The 12,710-nt window shown below is 40.4% G+C and overlaps 1 protein-coding gene across 1 annotated transcript; it reads right to left on the reverse strand.

Annotated features, from left to right (window-relative positions):
* Nucleotides 1-10,242: 10,242 nt before the first annotated feature.
* Nucleotides 10,243-12,497, reverse strand: LOC110765302 (uncharacterized). The gene is made up of 4 exons (XM_088244929.1): nucleotides 12,054-12,497; nucleotides 11,880-11,932; nucleotides 10,769-10,921; nucleotides 10,243-10,668 (listed from the first exon to the last, which is right to left on the reverse strand). The coding sequence occupies exons 1-4, from the start codon at nucleotides 12,166-12,168 to the stop codon at nucleotides 10,363-10,365; spliced, it is 627 nt and encodes a 208-aa protein (XP_088101055.1). The 5' UTR covers nucleotides 12,169-12,497; the 3' UTR covers nucleotides 10,243-10,362.
* Between the last annotated feature and the right edge of the window lie 213 nt (nucleotides 12,498-12,710).

Consider the following 12,710-nt stretch of genomic DNA (forward strand, 5'->3'; position numbering starts at 1 on the left):
TCATTTGGTGAGTTTTGAGTGAAATCCAATCGCTGGAAGTTTGGAATACACCAACCACTCCAATTAGGAACGAACTGCCGTTGAACTTGAATTGTCCAATTTGGAACACCTATTGATTTCGGATCGAGCCCAAAACTTGGGCAACATCATAACATGGTGGGAGGAGTCATTTGGTGAGTTTTGAGTGAAATCCAATCGCTAGAAGTATGGAATACACCAACCACTCCAATTAGGAACGAACTGCCGTTGAACTTGAATTGTCCAATTTCGAACACCTTTTGATTTTGGATCGAGCCCAAAACTTGGGCAACATCATAATATGGTGGGAGGAGTCATTTGGTGAGTTTTGAGTGAAATCCAATCGCTAGAAGTATGGAATACACCAACCACTCCAATTAGGAACGAACTGCCGTTGAACTTGAATTGTCCAATTTGGAACACCTATTGATTTCGGATCGAGCCCAAAACTTGGGCAACATCATAATATGGTGGGAGGAGTCTTTTGGTGAGTTTTGAGTGAAATCCAATCGCTAGAAGTATGGAATACACCAACCACTCCAATTAGGAACGAACTGCCGTTGAACTTGAATTGTCCAATTTCGAACACCTATTGATTTCGGATCGAGCCCAAAACTTGGGCAACATCATAATATGGTGGGGGGAGTCATTTGGTGAGTTTTGAGTGAAATCCAATCGCTAGAAGTATGGAATACACCAAACACTCCAATTGGGAACGAACTGTCGTTGAACTTGAATTGTCCAATTTCGAACACCTAATGATTTCGGATCGAGCCCAAAACTTGGGCAACATCATAATATCGTGATAGGAGTCATTTGGTGAGTTTTGAGTGAAATCCAATCGCTAGATGTATGGAATACACCAACCACTCCAATTAGGAACGAACTGCTGTTGAACTTGAATTGTCCAATTTCTCACACCTATTGATTTCGCATCTAGCCCAAAACTTGGGCAACATCATAATATGGTGGGAGGAGTCATTTGGTTAGTTTTGAGTGAAATCCAATCGCTAGAAGTGTGGAATACACCAACCACTCCAATTAGGAACGAACTGCCGTTGAACTTGAATTGTCCAATTTCTCACACCTATTGAATTCGGATCGAGCCCAAAACTTGGGCAACATCATAATATGGTGGGAGGAGTCATTTGGTGAGTTTTGAGTGAAATCCAATCGCTAGAAGTAAGGAATACACCAAACACTCCAATTAGGAACGAACTGTCGTTGAACTTGAATTGTCCAATTCCTCACACGTATTGATTTCCGATCGAGCCCAAAACTTGGGCAACTTCATAATATGGTGGGAGGAGTCATTTGATGAGTTTTGAGTGAAATCCAATCGCTAGAGGTTTGGAATACACCAACCACTCCAATTAGGAACGAACTGCCGTTGAACTTGAATTGTCCAATTTCGAACACCTATTGAATTCGGATCGAGCCCAAAACTTGGGCAACATAATAATATGGTGGGAGGAGTCATTTGGTGAGTTTTGAGTGAAATCCAATCGGTAGAAGTATGGAATACACCGACCACTCCAATTTGGAACGAACTTCCGCTGAACTTCAATTGTCCAATTTCTCACACCTATTGATTTCGGGTCGAGCCCCAAACTTGGGCAACATCATAATATGGTGGGAGGAGTCATTTGGTGAGTTTTGAGTGAAATCCAATCGCTAGAAGTGTGGAATACACCAACCACTCAAATTAGGAACGAACTGCCGTTGAACTTGAATTGTCCAATTTCTCACACCTATTGATTTCAGATCGAGCCCAAAACTTGGGCAACATCATAATATGGTGGGAGGAGTCATTTGGTGAGTTTTGAGTGAAATCCAATCGCTAGAAGTACGGAGTAGACCAACCACTCCAATTAGGAACGAACTGCCGTTGAACTTGAATTGTCCAATTTCTCACACCTATTGATTTCGGATCGAGCCCAAAACTTGGGCAACATCATAATATGGTGGGAGGAGTCATTTGGTGAGATTTGAGTGAAATCCAATCCCCAGAAGTACGGAATACACCGACAACTCCAATTAGGAACGAACTGCCATTGAACTTGAATTGTCCAATTTCTCACACCTATGGAGTTCGGATCGAGCCGAAAACTTGGGCAACATCATAATACGGTGGGAGGAGTCATTTGTTGAGTTTTGAGTGAAATCCAATCGCTACAAGTATGGAATACACCAACCACTCCAATTAGGAACGAACTGCTGTTGAACTTGAATTGTCCAATTTCTCACACCTATTGATTTCGCATCTAGCCCAAAACTTGGGCAACATCATAATATGGTGGGAGGAGTCATTTGGTTAGTTTTGAGTGAAATCCAATAGCTAGAAGTGTGGAATACACCAACCACTCCAATTAGGAACGAACTGCCGTTGAACTTGAATTGTCCAATTTCTCACACCTATTGAATTCGGATCGAGCCCAAAACTTGGGCAACATCATAATATGGTGGGAGGAGTCATTTGGTGAGTTTTGAGTGAAATCCAATCGCTAGAAGAATGGAATACACCAACCACTCCAATTTGGAACGAACTTCCGCTGAACTTCAATTGTCCAATTTCTCACACCTATTGATTTCGGATCGAGCCCAAAACTTGGGCAACATCATAATATGGTGGGAGGCGTCATTTGGTGAGTTTTGAGTGAAATCCAATCGCTAGAAGTATGGAATACACCAACCACTCCAATTAGGAACGAACTGCCGTTGAACTGGAATTGTCCAATTTGGAACACCTATTGATTTCGGATCGAGCCCAAAACTTGGGCAACATCATAATATGGTGGGAGGAGTCATTTGGTGAGTTTTGAGTGAAATCCAATCGCTAGAAGAATGGAATACACCAACCACTCCAATTTGGAACGAACTTCCGCTGAACTTCAATTGTCCAATTTCTCACACCTATTGATTTCGGATCGAGCCCAAAACTTGGGTAACATCATAATATGGTGGGAGGAGTCATTTGGTGAGTTTTGAGTGAAATCCAATCGCTAGAAGTACGGAATACACCAACCACTCCAAGTAGGAACGAACTGCCGTTGAACTTGAATTGTCCAATTTCTCACACCTATTGATTTCGCGTCGAGCCCAAAACTTGGGCAACATCATAATATGGTGGGAGGAGTCATTTGGTTAGTTTTGAGTGAAATCCAATCGCTAGAAGTGTGGAATACACTGTTGTGTAGATTTCAGCTGTACCGAAATGGATTCAGCTGCATCCTCAACTTGTGATACTCGCAAGTGCACGAACCGTTGGTAGTTTAGCGTATGTAAGTGCGAGGTCGATTCCACAGGGATTGGTGATTGAATGATCCAATTCAGTTTTCCTACACAAAACAGAAACAAAAACAAAGAACATGAAAGAAGGAAGAAAATAAGAAAGTAACTCAAGCAAGTAAGTTCCCAAGTTCAATTTAGATTAATGGATTGATTCTAGCTGAAGTATGATTAAGCCATGGTGTGTGGTCATAACCTTGTGTTCCTAATTCCCTAATTTGATCATTTGTTGTCTAACCTAAAATTAAGCATTAGGAACCCATTAAGCATAGAAGAACATTTTAAACAACCAAGCATGTATCTAATCCCTGTTGTCGAATGTCCATACATACTCTTCCTACTCATAGTTCAATTCGAATTAAAGCATGGTGTATACTCTTAATTCAAACCAAGATAGCTAACATGCAAGCCTAAATGGTGATCAATCATTCAAACTAGCATATTAACTTATAAGCATAATGAATAAGAATAAAAACCATAATTGGAACTTGGAAACTAATTAAACTTGAATACTTAAGAAAGAATGTACATTACAAGAAAAATAAATTACAACTAAGAAAACATTAAAGAAAGCTAGAATTAAGAACTAGAAAGCAAAACTAAGAGAATTTGAGGGAGAGAAGGGAAGGGAGCTTTAGAGAAGTGTTTGAGAGCTCCCCCCCTTGGGGTGTGTTTACAAGCTTGGGAAACCTCACTATTTATAGGCCTAAGGAAGATGAAAATTTGAATTCAATATGGCTACAACACTTGTTTTATAAAATCTGAAATGGTTGATGCACTTGTATTAGAAAATTTGAATTGGTTGATGCACTTCACCAATAAATCCCACCAGCAGCCCTAGCTCATCTTCATGTCACCATGACCAAGCTTCCAACCAGCTCAATAGCTCATGCCTAGCTCACCATGACCAAGCTTCCAACCAGAAACAATAGCTCATCCTGAGGTCAGCATGACCAGCAACTTCAAGGGCTTACGAATTGGGCTTCCCTTAAGCAAATTAAGACTTTAAGCACTCAAACTTGAAGTTCAGAATGTCTTCTTTCCAGCCATATATCGGTTGGGCCAATCCAAGGTCGGAGGAGGAAGTTAAGGCCAAAACAAATTGCTAACTCATTTTGCGCGCTGATAAAATCCATCCTGAGCATGGCTCTGTGTTTGCTAGGTAACAGACTCCATATTTATCCAATGGGGCTGAATTTTGGATATGTTATAGTACACACCCATTGGAACAATTTTCATGCAAAATGCGGCCTCATCCGAGCTGTGCAGGTTGCTGAAACAAATATTGCAATGTGACCTACGGAAATGGACTGGCAAGGGGCGGTAGCCAAAATGAGTTTGTCTTTAAGCTCTTCATCCATTCATCCAAATTAGGCCTTAACATGCTTGAATTGCATGAATTATGCTCTCTTGCTCTATTTGCCTACAAAACACACAAAGGGAGGCAAATAACTCAGAATTATAGGAAACTAAGCAAAAGAAGTAAGTAAATAGGGCATGTATATGTATGATATTATGAGCTTAACATACACCAACCACTCCAATGAGGAACGAACTGCCGTTGAACTTGAATTGTCCAATTTCTCACACCTATTGAATTCGGATCGAGCCCAAAACTTGGGCAACATCATAATATGGTGGGAGGAGTCATTTGGTGAGTTTTGAGTGAAATCCAATCGCTAGAAGTATGGAATACACCAACCACTCCAATTGGGAACGAACTGCCGTTGAACATGAATTGTCCAATTTCGAACACCTATTGATTTCGGATCGAGCCCAAAACTTGGGGAACATCATAATATGGTGGGGGGAGTCATTTGGGGAGTTTTGAGTGAAATCCAATATGGTGGGGGGAGTCATTTGGGGAGTTTTGAGTGAAATCCAATCGCTAGAAGTATGGAATACACCAACCACTCCAATTAGGAACGTACTGCCGTTGAACTTGAATTGTCCAATTGCTCACACCTATTGACTTCCGATCGAGCCCAAAACTTGGGCAACTTCATAATATGGTGGGAGGAGTCATTTGGTTAGTTTTGAGTGAAATCCAATCGCTAGAAGTATGGAATACACCAACCACTCCAATTAGGAACGAACTGCCGTTGAACTTGAATTGTCCAATTTCGAACACCTATTGATTTCGGATCAAGCCCAAAACTTGGGCAACATCATAATATGGTGGGGGAAGTCATTTGGTGAGTTTTGAGGGAAATCCAATCGCTAGAAGTATGGAATACACCAACCACTCCAATTAGGAACGAACTGCCGTTGAACTTGAATTGTCCAATTTCTCACACCTATTGATTTCGGATCGAGCCCAAAACTTGGGCAACATCATAATATGGTGGGAGGACTCATTTGGTTAGTTTTGACTGGAATCCAATTGCTAGAAGTATGGAATACACCAACCACTCCAATTAGGAACGAACTGCCGTTGAACTTAAATTGTCCAATTTCTCACACCTATTGATTTCGGATCGAGCCGAAAACTTGGGCAACAACATAATATGGTGGGAGGAGTCATTTGGTGAGTTTTGAGTGAAATCCAAACGCTAGAAGTATGGAATACACCAACCACTCCAATTAGGAACGAACTGCTGTTGAACTTAAATTGTCCAATTTCGAACACCTATTGATTTCGGATCGATCCCAAAACTTGGGTAACATCATAATATGGTGGGGGGAGTCATTTGGGGAGTTTTGAGTGAAATCCAATATGGTGGGGGGAGTCATTTGGGGAGTTTTGAGTGAAATCCAACCGCTAGAAGTATGGAAAACACCAACCACTCCAATTAGGAACGTACAACCGTTGAACTTGAATTGTCCAATTGCTCACACCTATTGACTTCCGATCGAGCCCAAAACTTGGGCAACTTCATAATATGGTGGGAGGAGTCATTTGGGGAGTTTTGAGTGAAATCCAATCGCTAGAGGTTTGGAATACACCAACCACTCCAATTAGGAACGAACTTCCGTTGAACTTCAGTTGTCCAATTTCTCACACCTATTGATTTCGGATCGAGCCCAAAACTTGGGCAACATCATAATATGGTGGGAGGAGTCATTTGGTTAGTTTTGAGTGAAATCCAATCGCTAGAAGTATGGAATACACCAACCACTCCAATTAGGAACGAACTGCCGTTGAACTTGAATTGTCCAATTTCGAACACCTATTGATTTCGGATCGAGCCCAAAACTTGGGCAACATCATAATATGGTGGGAGGAGTCATTTGGTTAGTTTTGAGTGAAATCCAATCGCTAGAAGTATGGAATACACCAACCACTCCAATTAGGAACGAACTGCCGTTAAACTCGAATTGTCCAATTTCTCACACCTATTGATTTCGGATCGAGCCCAAAACTTGGGGAACAACATAATATGGTGGGAGGAGTCATTTGGTGAGTTTTGAGTTAAATCCAATCGCTAGAAGTATGGAATACACCAACCACTGCAATTAGGAACGAACTTCCGTAGAACTTGAATTGTCCAATTTGGAACACCTATTGATTTCGGATCGAGCCCAAAACTTGGGCAACATCCTAATATGGTGGGAGGAGTCATTTGGAGAGTTTTGAGTGAAATCCTATCGCTAGAAGTATGGAATACACCAACCACTCCAATTAGGAACGAACTGCCGTTGAACTTGAATTGTCCAATTTCGAACACCTATTGATTTCGGATCGAGCCCAAAACTTGGGCAACATCATAATATGGTGGGGGAAGTCATTTGGTGAGTTTTGAGTGAAATCCAATCGCTAGAAGTATGGAATACACCAACCACTCCAATTAGGAACGAACTGCCGTTGAACTTGAATTGTCCAATTTCGAACACCTATTGATTTCGGATCGAGCCCAAAACTTGGGCAACATCATAATATGGTGGGAGGACTCATTTGGTTAGTTTTGACTGAAATCCAATCGCTAGAAGTACGGAATACACCAACCACTCCAATTAGGAACGAACTGCCGTTGAACTTGAATTGTCCAATTTCTCACACCTATAGATTTCGGATCGAGCCGAAAACTTGGGCAACAACAAAATATGGTGGGAGGAGTCATTTGGTGAGTTTTGAGTGAAATCCAAACGCTAGAAGTATGGAATACACCAACCACTCCAATTAGGAACGAACTGCTGTTGAACTTGAATTGTCCAATTTCGAACACCTATTGATTTCGGATCGATCCCAAAACTTGGGCAACATCATAATATGGTGGGGGGAGTCATTTGGGGAGTTTTGAGTGAAATCCAATATGGTGGGGGGAGTCATTTGGGGAGTTTTGAGTGAAATCCAATCGCTAGAAGTATGGAATACACCAACCACTCCAATTAGGAACGTAGTGCCGTTGAACTTGAATTGTCCAATTGCTCACACCTATTGACTTCCGATCGAGCCCTAAATTTGGGCAACTTCATAATATGGTGGGAGGAGTCATTTGGGGAGTTTTGAGTGAAATCCAATCGCTAGGGGTTTGGAATACACCAACCACTCCCATTAGGAACAAACTTCCGTTGAACTTCAGTTGTCCAATTTCTCACACCTATTGATTTCGGATATAGCCCAAAACTTGGGCAACATCATAATATGGTGGGAGGAGTCATTTGGTTAGTTTTGAGTGAAATCCAATCGCTAGAAGTATGGAATACACCAACCACTCCAATTAGGAACGAACTGCCGTTGAACTTGAATTGTCGAATTTCTCACACCTATTGATTTCTGATCGAGCCCAAAACTTGGGCAACTTCATAATATGGTGGGAGGAGTCATTTGGGGAGTTTTGAGTGAAATCCAATCGCTACAGGTTTGGAATACACCAACCACCCCAATTTGGAACGAACTGCCGTTGAACTTGAATTGTCCAATTTGGAACACCTATTGATTTCGGATCGAGCCCAAAACTTGGGCAACATCATAATATGGTGGGAGGAGTTGTTTGGTGCGTTTTGAGTGAAATCCAATCGCTAGAAGTATGGAATACACCAACCACTCCAATTAGGAACGAACTGCCGTTGAACTTGAATTGTCCAATTTCGAACACCTATTGATTTCGGATCGAGCCCAAAACTTGGGCAACATCATATTATGGTGGGAGGAGTCGTTTGGTGAGTTTTGAGTGAAATCCAGTCGCTAGAAGTATGGAATACCCCAACCACTCCAATTAGGAACGAACTGCCGTTGAACTTGAATTGTCCAATTTCTCACACCTATTGATTTCGGATCGAGCCCAAAACTTGGACAACATCATAATATGGTGGGAGGAGTCATTTGGTGAGTTTTGAGTGAAATCCAATTGCTAGAAGTATGGAATAGACCAACCACTCTAATTAGAAACGAACTTCCGTTGAACTTGAATTGTCCAATTTGGAACACCTATTGATTTCGGATCGAGCCCAAAACTTGGGCAACATCCTAATATGGTGGGAGGAGTCATTTGGTGAGTTTTGAGTGAAATCCAATCGCTAGAAGTATGGAATACACCAACCACTCCAACTAGGAACGAACTGCCGTTGAATTTGAATTGTCCAATTTGGAACACCTATTGATTTCGGATCGAGCCGAAAACTTGGGCAACATCATAATATGGTGGGCGGAGTCATTAGGTGAGTTTTGAGTGAAATCCAATCCCTAGAAGGAGGGAATACACCAACCACTCCAATTAGGAACGAACTGCCGTTGAACTTGAATTGTCCAATTTGTCACACCTACTGATTTCGTATCGAGCCCAAAACTTGGGTAACATCATAATATGGTGGGACGAGTCATTTGGTGAGTTTTGAGTGAAATCCAATCGTTAGAAGTATGGAGTACACCAACCACTCCAATTAGGAACGTACTACTGTTGAACTTGAATTGTCCCATTTCTCACACCTATTGATTTCGGATCGAGCCCAAAACTTGGGCAACATCATAATATGGTGGGAGGAGTCATTTGGTGAGTTTTGAGTGAAATCCAATCGCTAGAAGTATGGAATACACCAACCACTCCAATTAGGAACGAACTGCCGTTGAACTTGAATTGTCCAATTTCTCTCACCTATTGATTTCGGATCGAGCCCAAAACTTGGGCAACATCATAATATGGTGGGAGGAGTCATTTGGTTAGTTTTGAGTGAAATCCAATCGCTAGAAGTACGGAATACACCAACCACTCCAATTAGGAACGAACTGCCGTTGAACTTGAATTGTCCAATTTCTCACACCTATTGATTTCGGATCGAGCCCAAAAGTTGGGCGAGATCATAATATGGTGGGTGGAGTCATTTGGTGAGTTTTGAGTGAAATCCAATCGCTAGAAGTATGGAATACACCAACCACTCCAATTAGGAACGAACTGCCGTTGAACTTGTGTTGCTTCGATTCAGCTGCACCAAAATAGATTCAGCTGCATCCTCAACTTGTGATACTCGCAAGTGCACGAGCCGTTTGGTAGTATAGCATATGTAAGTGCGAGGTCGATCCCACGAGGATTGGTGATTGAACGATCCAATTTGTTTTCCCTACACAAAATAGAAATGAAAAAGGAAATAAATAAAACAAGAAAAAAAAGAAATAACTCAACACTACAAGAAAAAAGTCCTTTCACAACGCGCAATGTGCGTTGTGAAAACATATTGACAACATGCGGCGCACATTGTTGAAGCCGTTGTCGTTAAAAGGTGTAGGGCTTTCGACAACACGCGTTGAACGTCGTCATTTATTTTGGCGCTCGTTGTGAACAACATTAACCACAACACGCGCACGTTGTAGGAGCGATTGACAACAACGTGCCGAGCGTGTTGTCTTATAATATTATGACAACATGTCTGTGCTCGTTGTTGTTTATGTTTTGACAACAAGCAATGCGCGTTGTTATATCAAATATATATGTTTTTTTTAAATAATTATCAAAATTACCTGATAAAAGTATAATTTATCTATAAATAGAAGCTCTATGATAAACATAAATATTTCCTTACTTCACATTCATAAGGCATCCCAGAATACAAAGCTTTCATTCAAAAGATAAATAAGGAGTTCCATATACATATTACAAAGTTATATTCATCCCAATATACTCATCGATGGTGAATGTAGCTGGAAACCACTGATTGAAGCTCATCAGCATCCTGAAAACCCCATTGCCTGTTGTAATTTGTTTGCATGCCAAAAGAAGACATGGAATGAGAAGTGCCCTCTTCGAAGCTGCCATATGAGACATTTTCTTCTGGGATATTCACTAAATTTTCTTCTGGGATATTTGAATTCATAATTCCATTCTCATAATTCCAACTTTGAGCTGCTTGATTAGGGTTTGAGCCATTGACAAAGCTTTGAGCTGCTTGATCCTTGAGGAAAGCTAACTGTGCTTGTAAGTTGACCACCTGAAAAGTTCAAACCAAAAGCATATACTCATCAGTTACTTCAACATACAATCTGAACAGAAACCCAATCTGAACATACAAAGGGTACTAAATGATTAACCTGCTGTTGGAGAGCAAAAATATGTGAAACACATCCATATATGGGATCTTGAATCCTGGCTTGAGCTTCATATGATATCGACATTGCGGCCTTGCATCGATCGCTCAACGGAAGGTGAACTAAAAGCCTCGACACATTGCTTGCGCCAAAAACCTTGTGGATGGCAGAAAAATCAACATCTCCCTCTTCATAGCAGAAATGAGGCGCAAAAATACACCCCGTCACACATTTTCTTCTCAAGAACTTGCAGGCTCCACAGGGAGAACCACAACCAGCCATGGTTTTGATGATCTTTTTTAATTGGGAGGGTTTTATATACGTTTTATGTTGGTGATTTTTGTTTTTGTTTTTACCGCATTATTGGTGATTTTTGCCCCGCATTATCCGCATTATTGTTTAGGGTTTTTGTTTTTGTTTTTACCGCATTATTGGTGATTTTTGCCCCGCATTATCCGCATTATGGTTTAGGGTTTTTGTAATATAATATTGCCCCGCATTATCCGCATTATTGGTGATTTTTTTTTTGTTTTTACCGCATTAATGTCGTCTTATAATATTGCCCCGCATTATCCGCATTATTGGTGATTTTTGTTTTTGTTTTTACCGCATTAATGGTGATTTTTGTTTTTGTTTTTACCGAACCTTGGATCCTACCTAACAAATAATAATAAACCATGGCAGCCATTATCAAACACATCATTCCCACTTTTTCCAGTTGCTGAGTTGGTTTTGGTTTTGTCACTTTCACCGTATTCAATTTCAGATTTACTTGTGTTTTGATCAATTGTTTAAACTTAAAGCAAGCTGGAAGGTGAAGAAAAATTGGGATCCTACCTAACAAATAATAATAAACCATGGCAATCAGAACCATCAAACGCATGTAAAGAATCATGCCATCCCTCTTAACATAAAGCAATACAAGGCATCAGTGCATTGCAACAAAGTCTGGAAAACCAAGTAACTAAACCAATCAGCAAATTTAGCATTCATAAGCAAAGCTAAACTAAATAGTAATCCCAGTTTGCAGCAATAAATTCATGTTAAGGACAGGGAAAATAAAAGTAACATCGTCTACAAAGACAGGGAAAATAAAAGTAACATAGATGAGTACCAAGAATAGGCATGTGGATCTGGCCAAAACCTTGCAGGCACTAAATTGCTTGCCTGAGTACATGTATAAAGACATATATGGCTGATTCCTTAAAAACCAAAATTAGATGCAAATTTTAAACCTTTCTACATTGTAAGTCCAAATTTCCTAAAGCAAAGACCTAAAATTGCTTACCTGGCCTTTGCTCCTTCAACTTTGTGAAGGTTTGGGAGAGACTGACGGTTTGGAATCTGATTCCAAATATACAAGAATTGAACCCAGATGTACAAGATCTACAAGATAAATTCATATGGAAGAAGAAAGAAGAAAAAGGGATTTGAAAAAAAAAATAGAACCAGAAATAACGTAGGGAGAAGAAGAGAGGGATAGGGAAAAAAAAAAAAAAGAGGTAGAAGAAAAGAGAGAGAGAGAGAAGAAGAACAAGAAAAAAGAGAAAGAGAAAGAAAAGAAAGAAAAAGAGAAAGAAAGAAAAAGAGAAAGAAGAGAGAGACTGTCGGCGGTACAGGGAGAAGAGAAAAGAAGAAGAAAAAAGAGAGAAGAAAAAGAGAGAGAGAAATAGAAAGAGAAAGAAAGAGAGAGAGGATGCGCATGCGCATGCGGGGCTTTTTCCCGCAAAAAATTTCACTCTCTTTTCCGCCAATATTTTATTTATTTAATAAATTAATATAATTTTGACAACACGCTTCGTGCGTTGTAGAACTTAAAACTACTACAACATGCAAGGCCGCGTTGTGAAAATAGCTCTATTCTATATTTTGACAACACGCTATACACGCACGTTGTTATAAATTGTATAATACAACATGCTGCTTCTGCGGGTTGTTAAAAATA

Source organism: Prunus avium, chromosome 8, assembly GCF_965620075.1.
Source record: "Prunus avium chromosome 8, drPruAviu1.hap1.1, whole genome shotgun sequence".
In the NCBI taxonomy this organism is placed as follows: Eukaryota; Viridiplantae; Streptophyta; class Magnoliopsida; order Rosales; family Rosaceae; genus Prunus; species Prunus avium.

Excerpts from the sequence above, each read along its gene's own strand:
- LOC110765302 (XM_088244929.1), bottom strand. The coding sequence starts at position 12,168 with ATGAATTTATCTTGTAGATCTTGTACATCTGGGTTCAATTCTTGTATA. Across the intron at positions 11,933-12,053 it reads GTTGAAGGAGCAAAGGCCAG|GCAAGCAATTTAGTGCCTGC; the intron begins GTAAGCAATTTT and ends ACATGTACTCAG. Across the intron at positions 10,922-11,879 it reads GATCCACATGCCTATTCTTG|GTTTTTGGCGCAAGCAATGT; the intron begins GTACTCATCTAT and ends GCCATCCACAAG.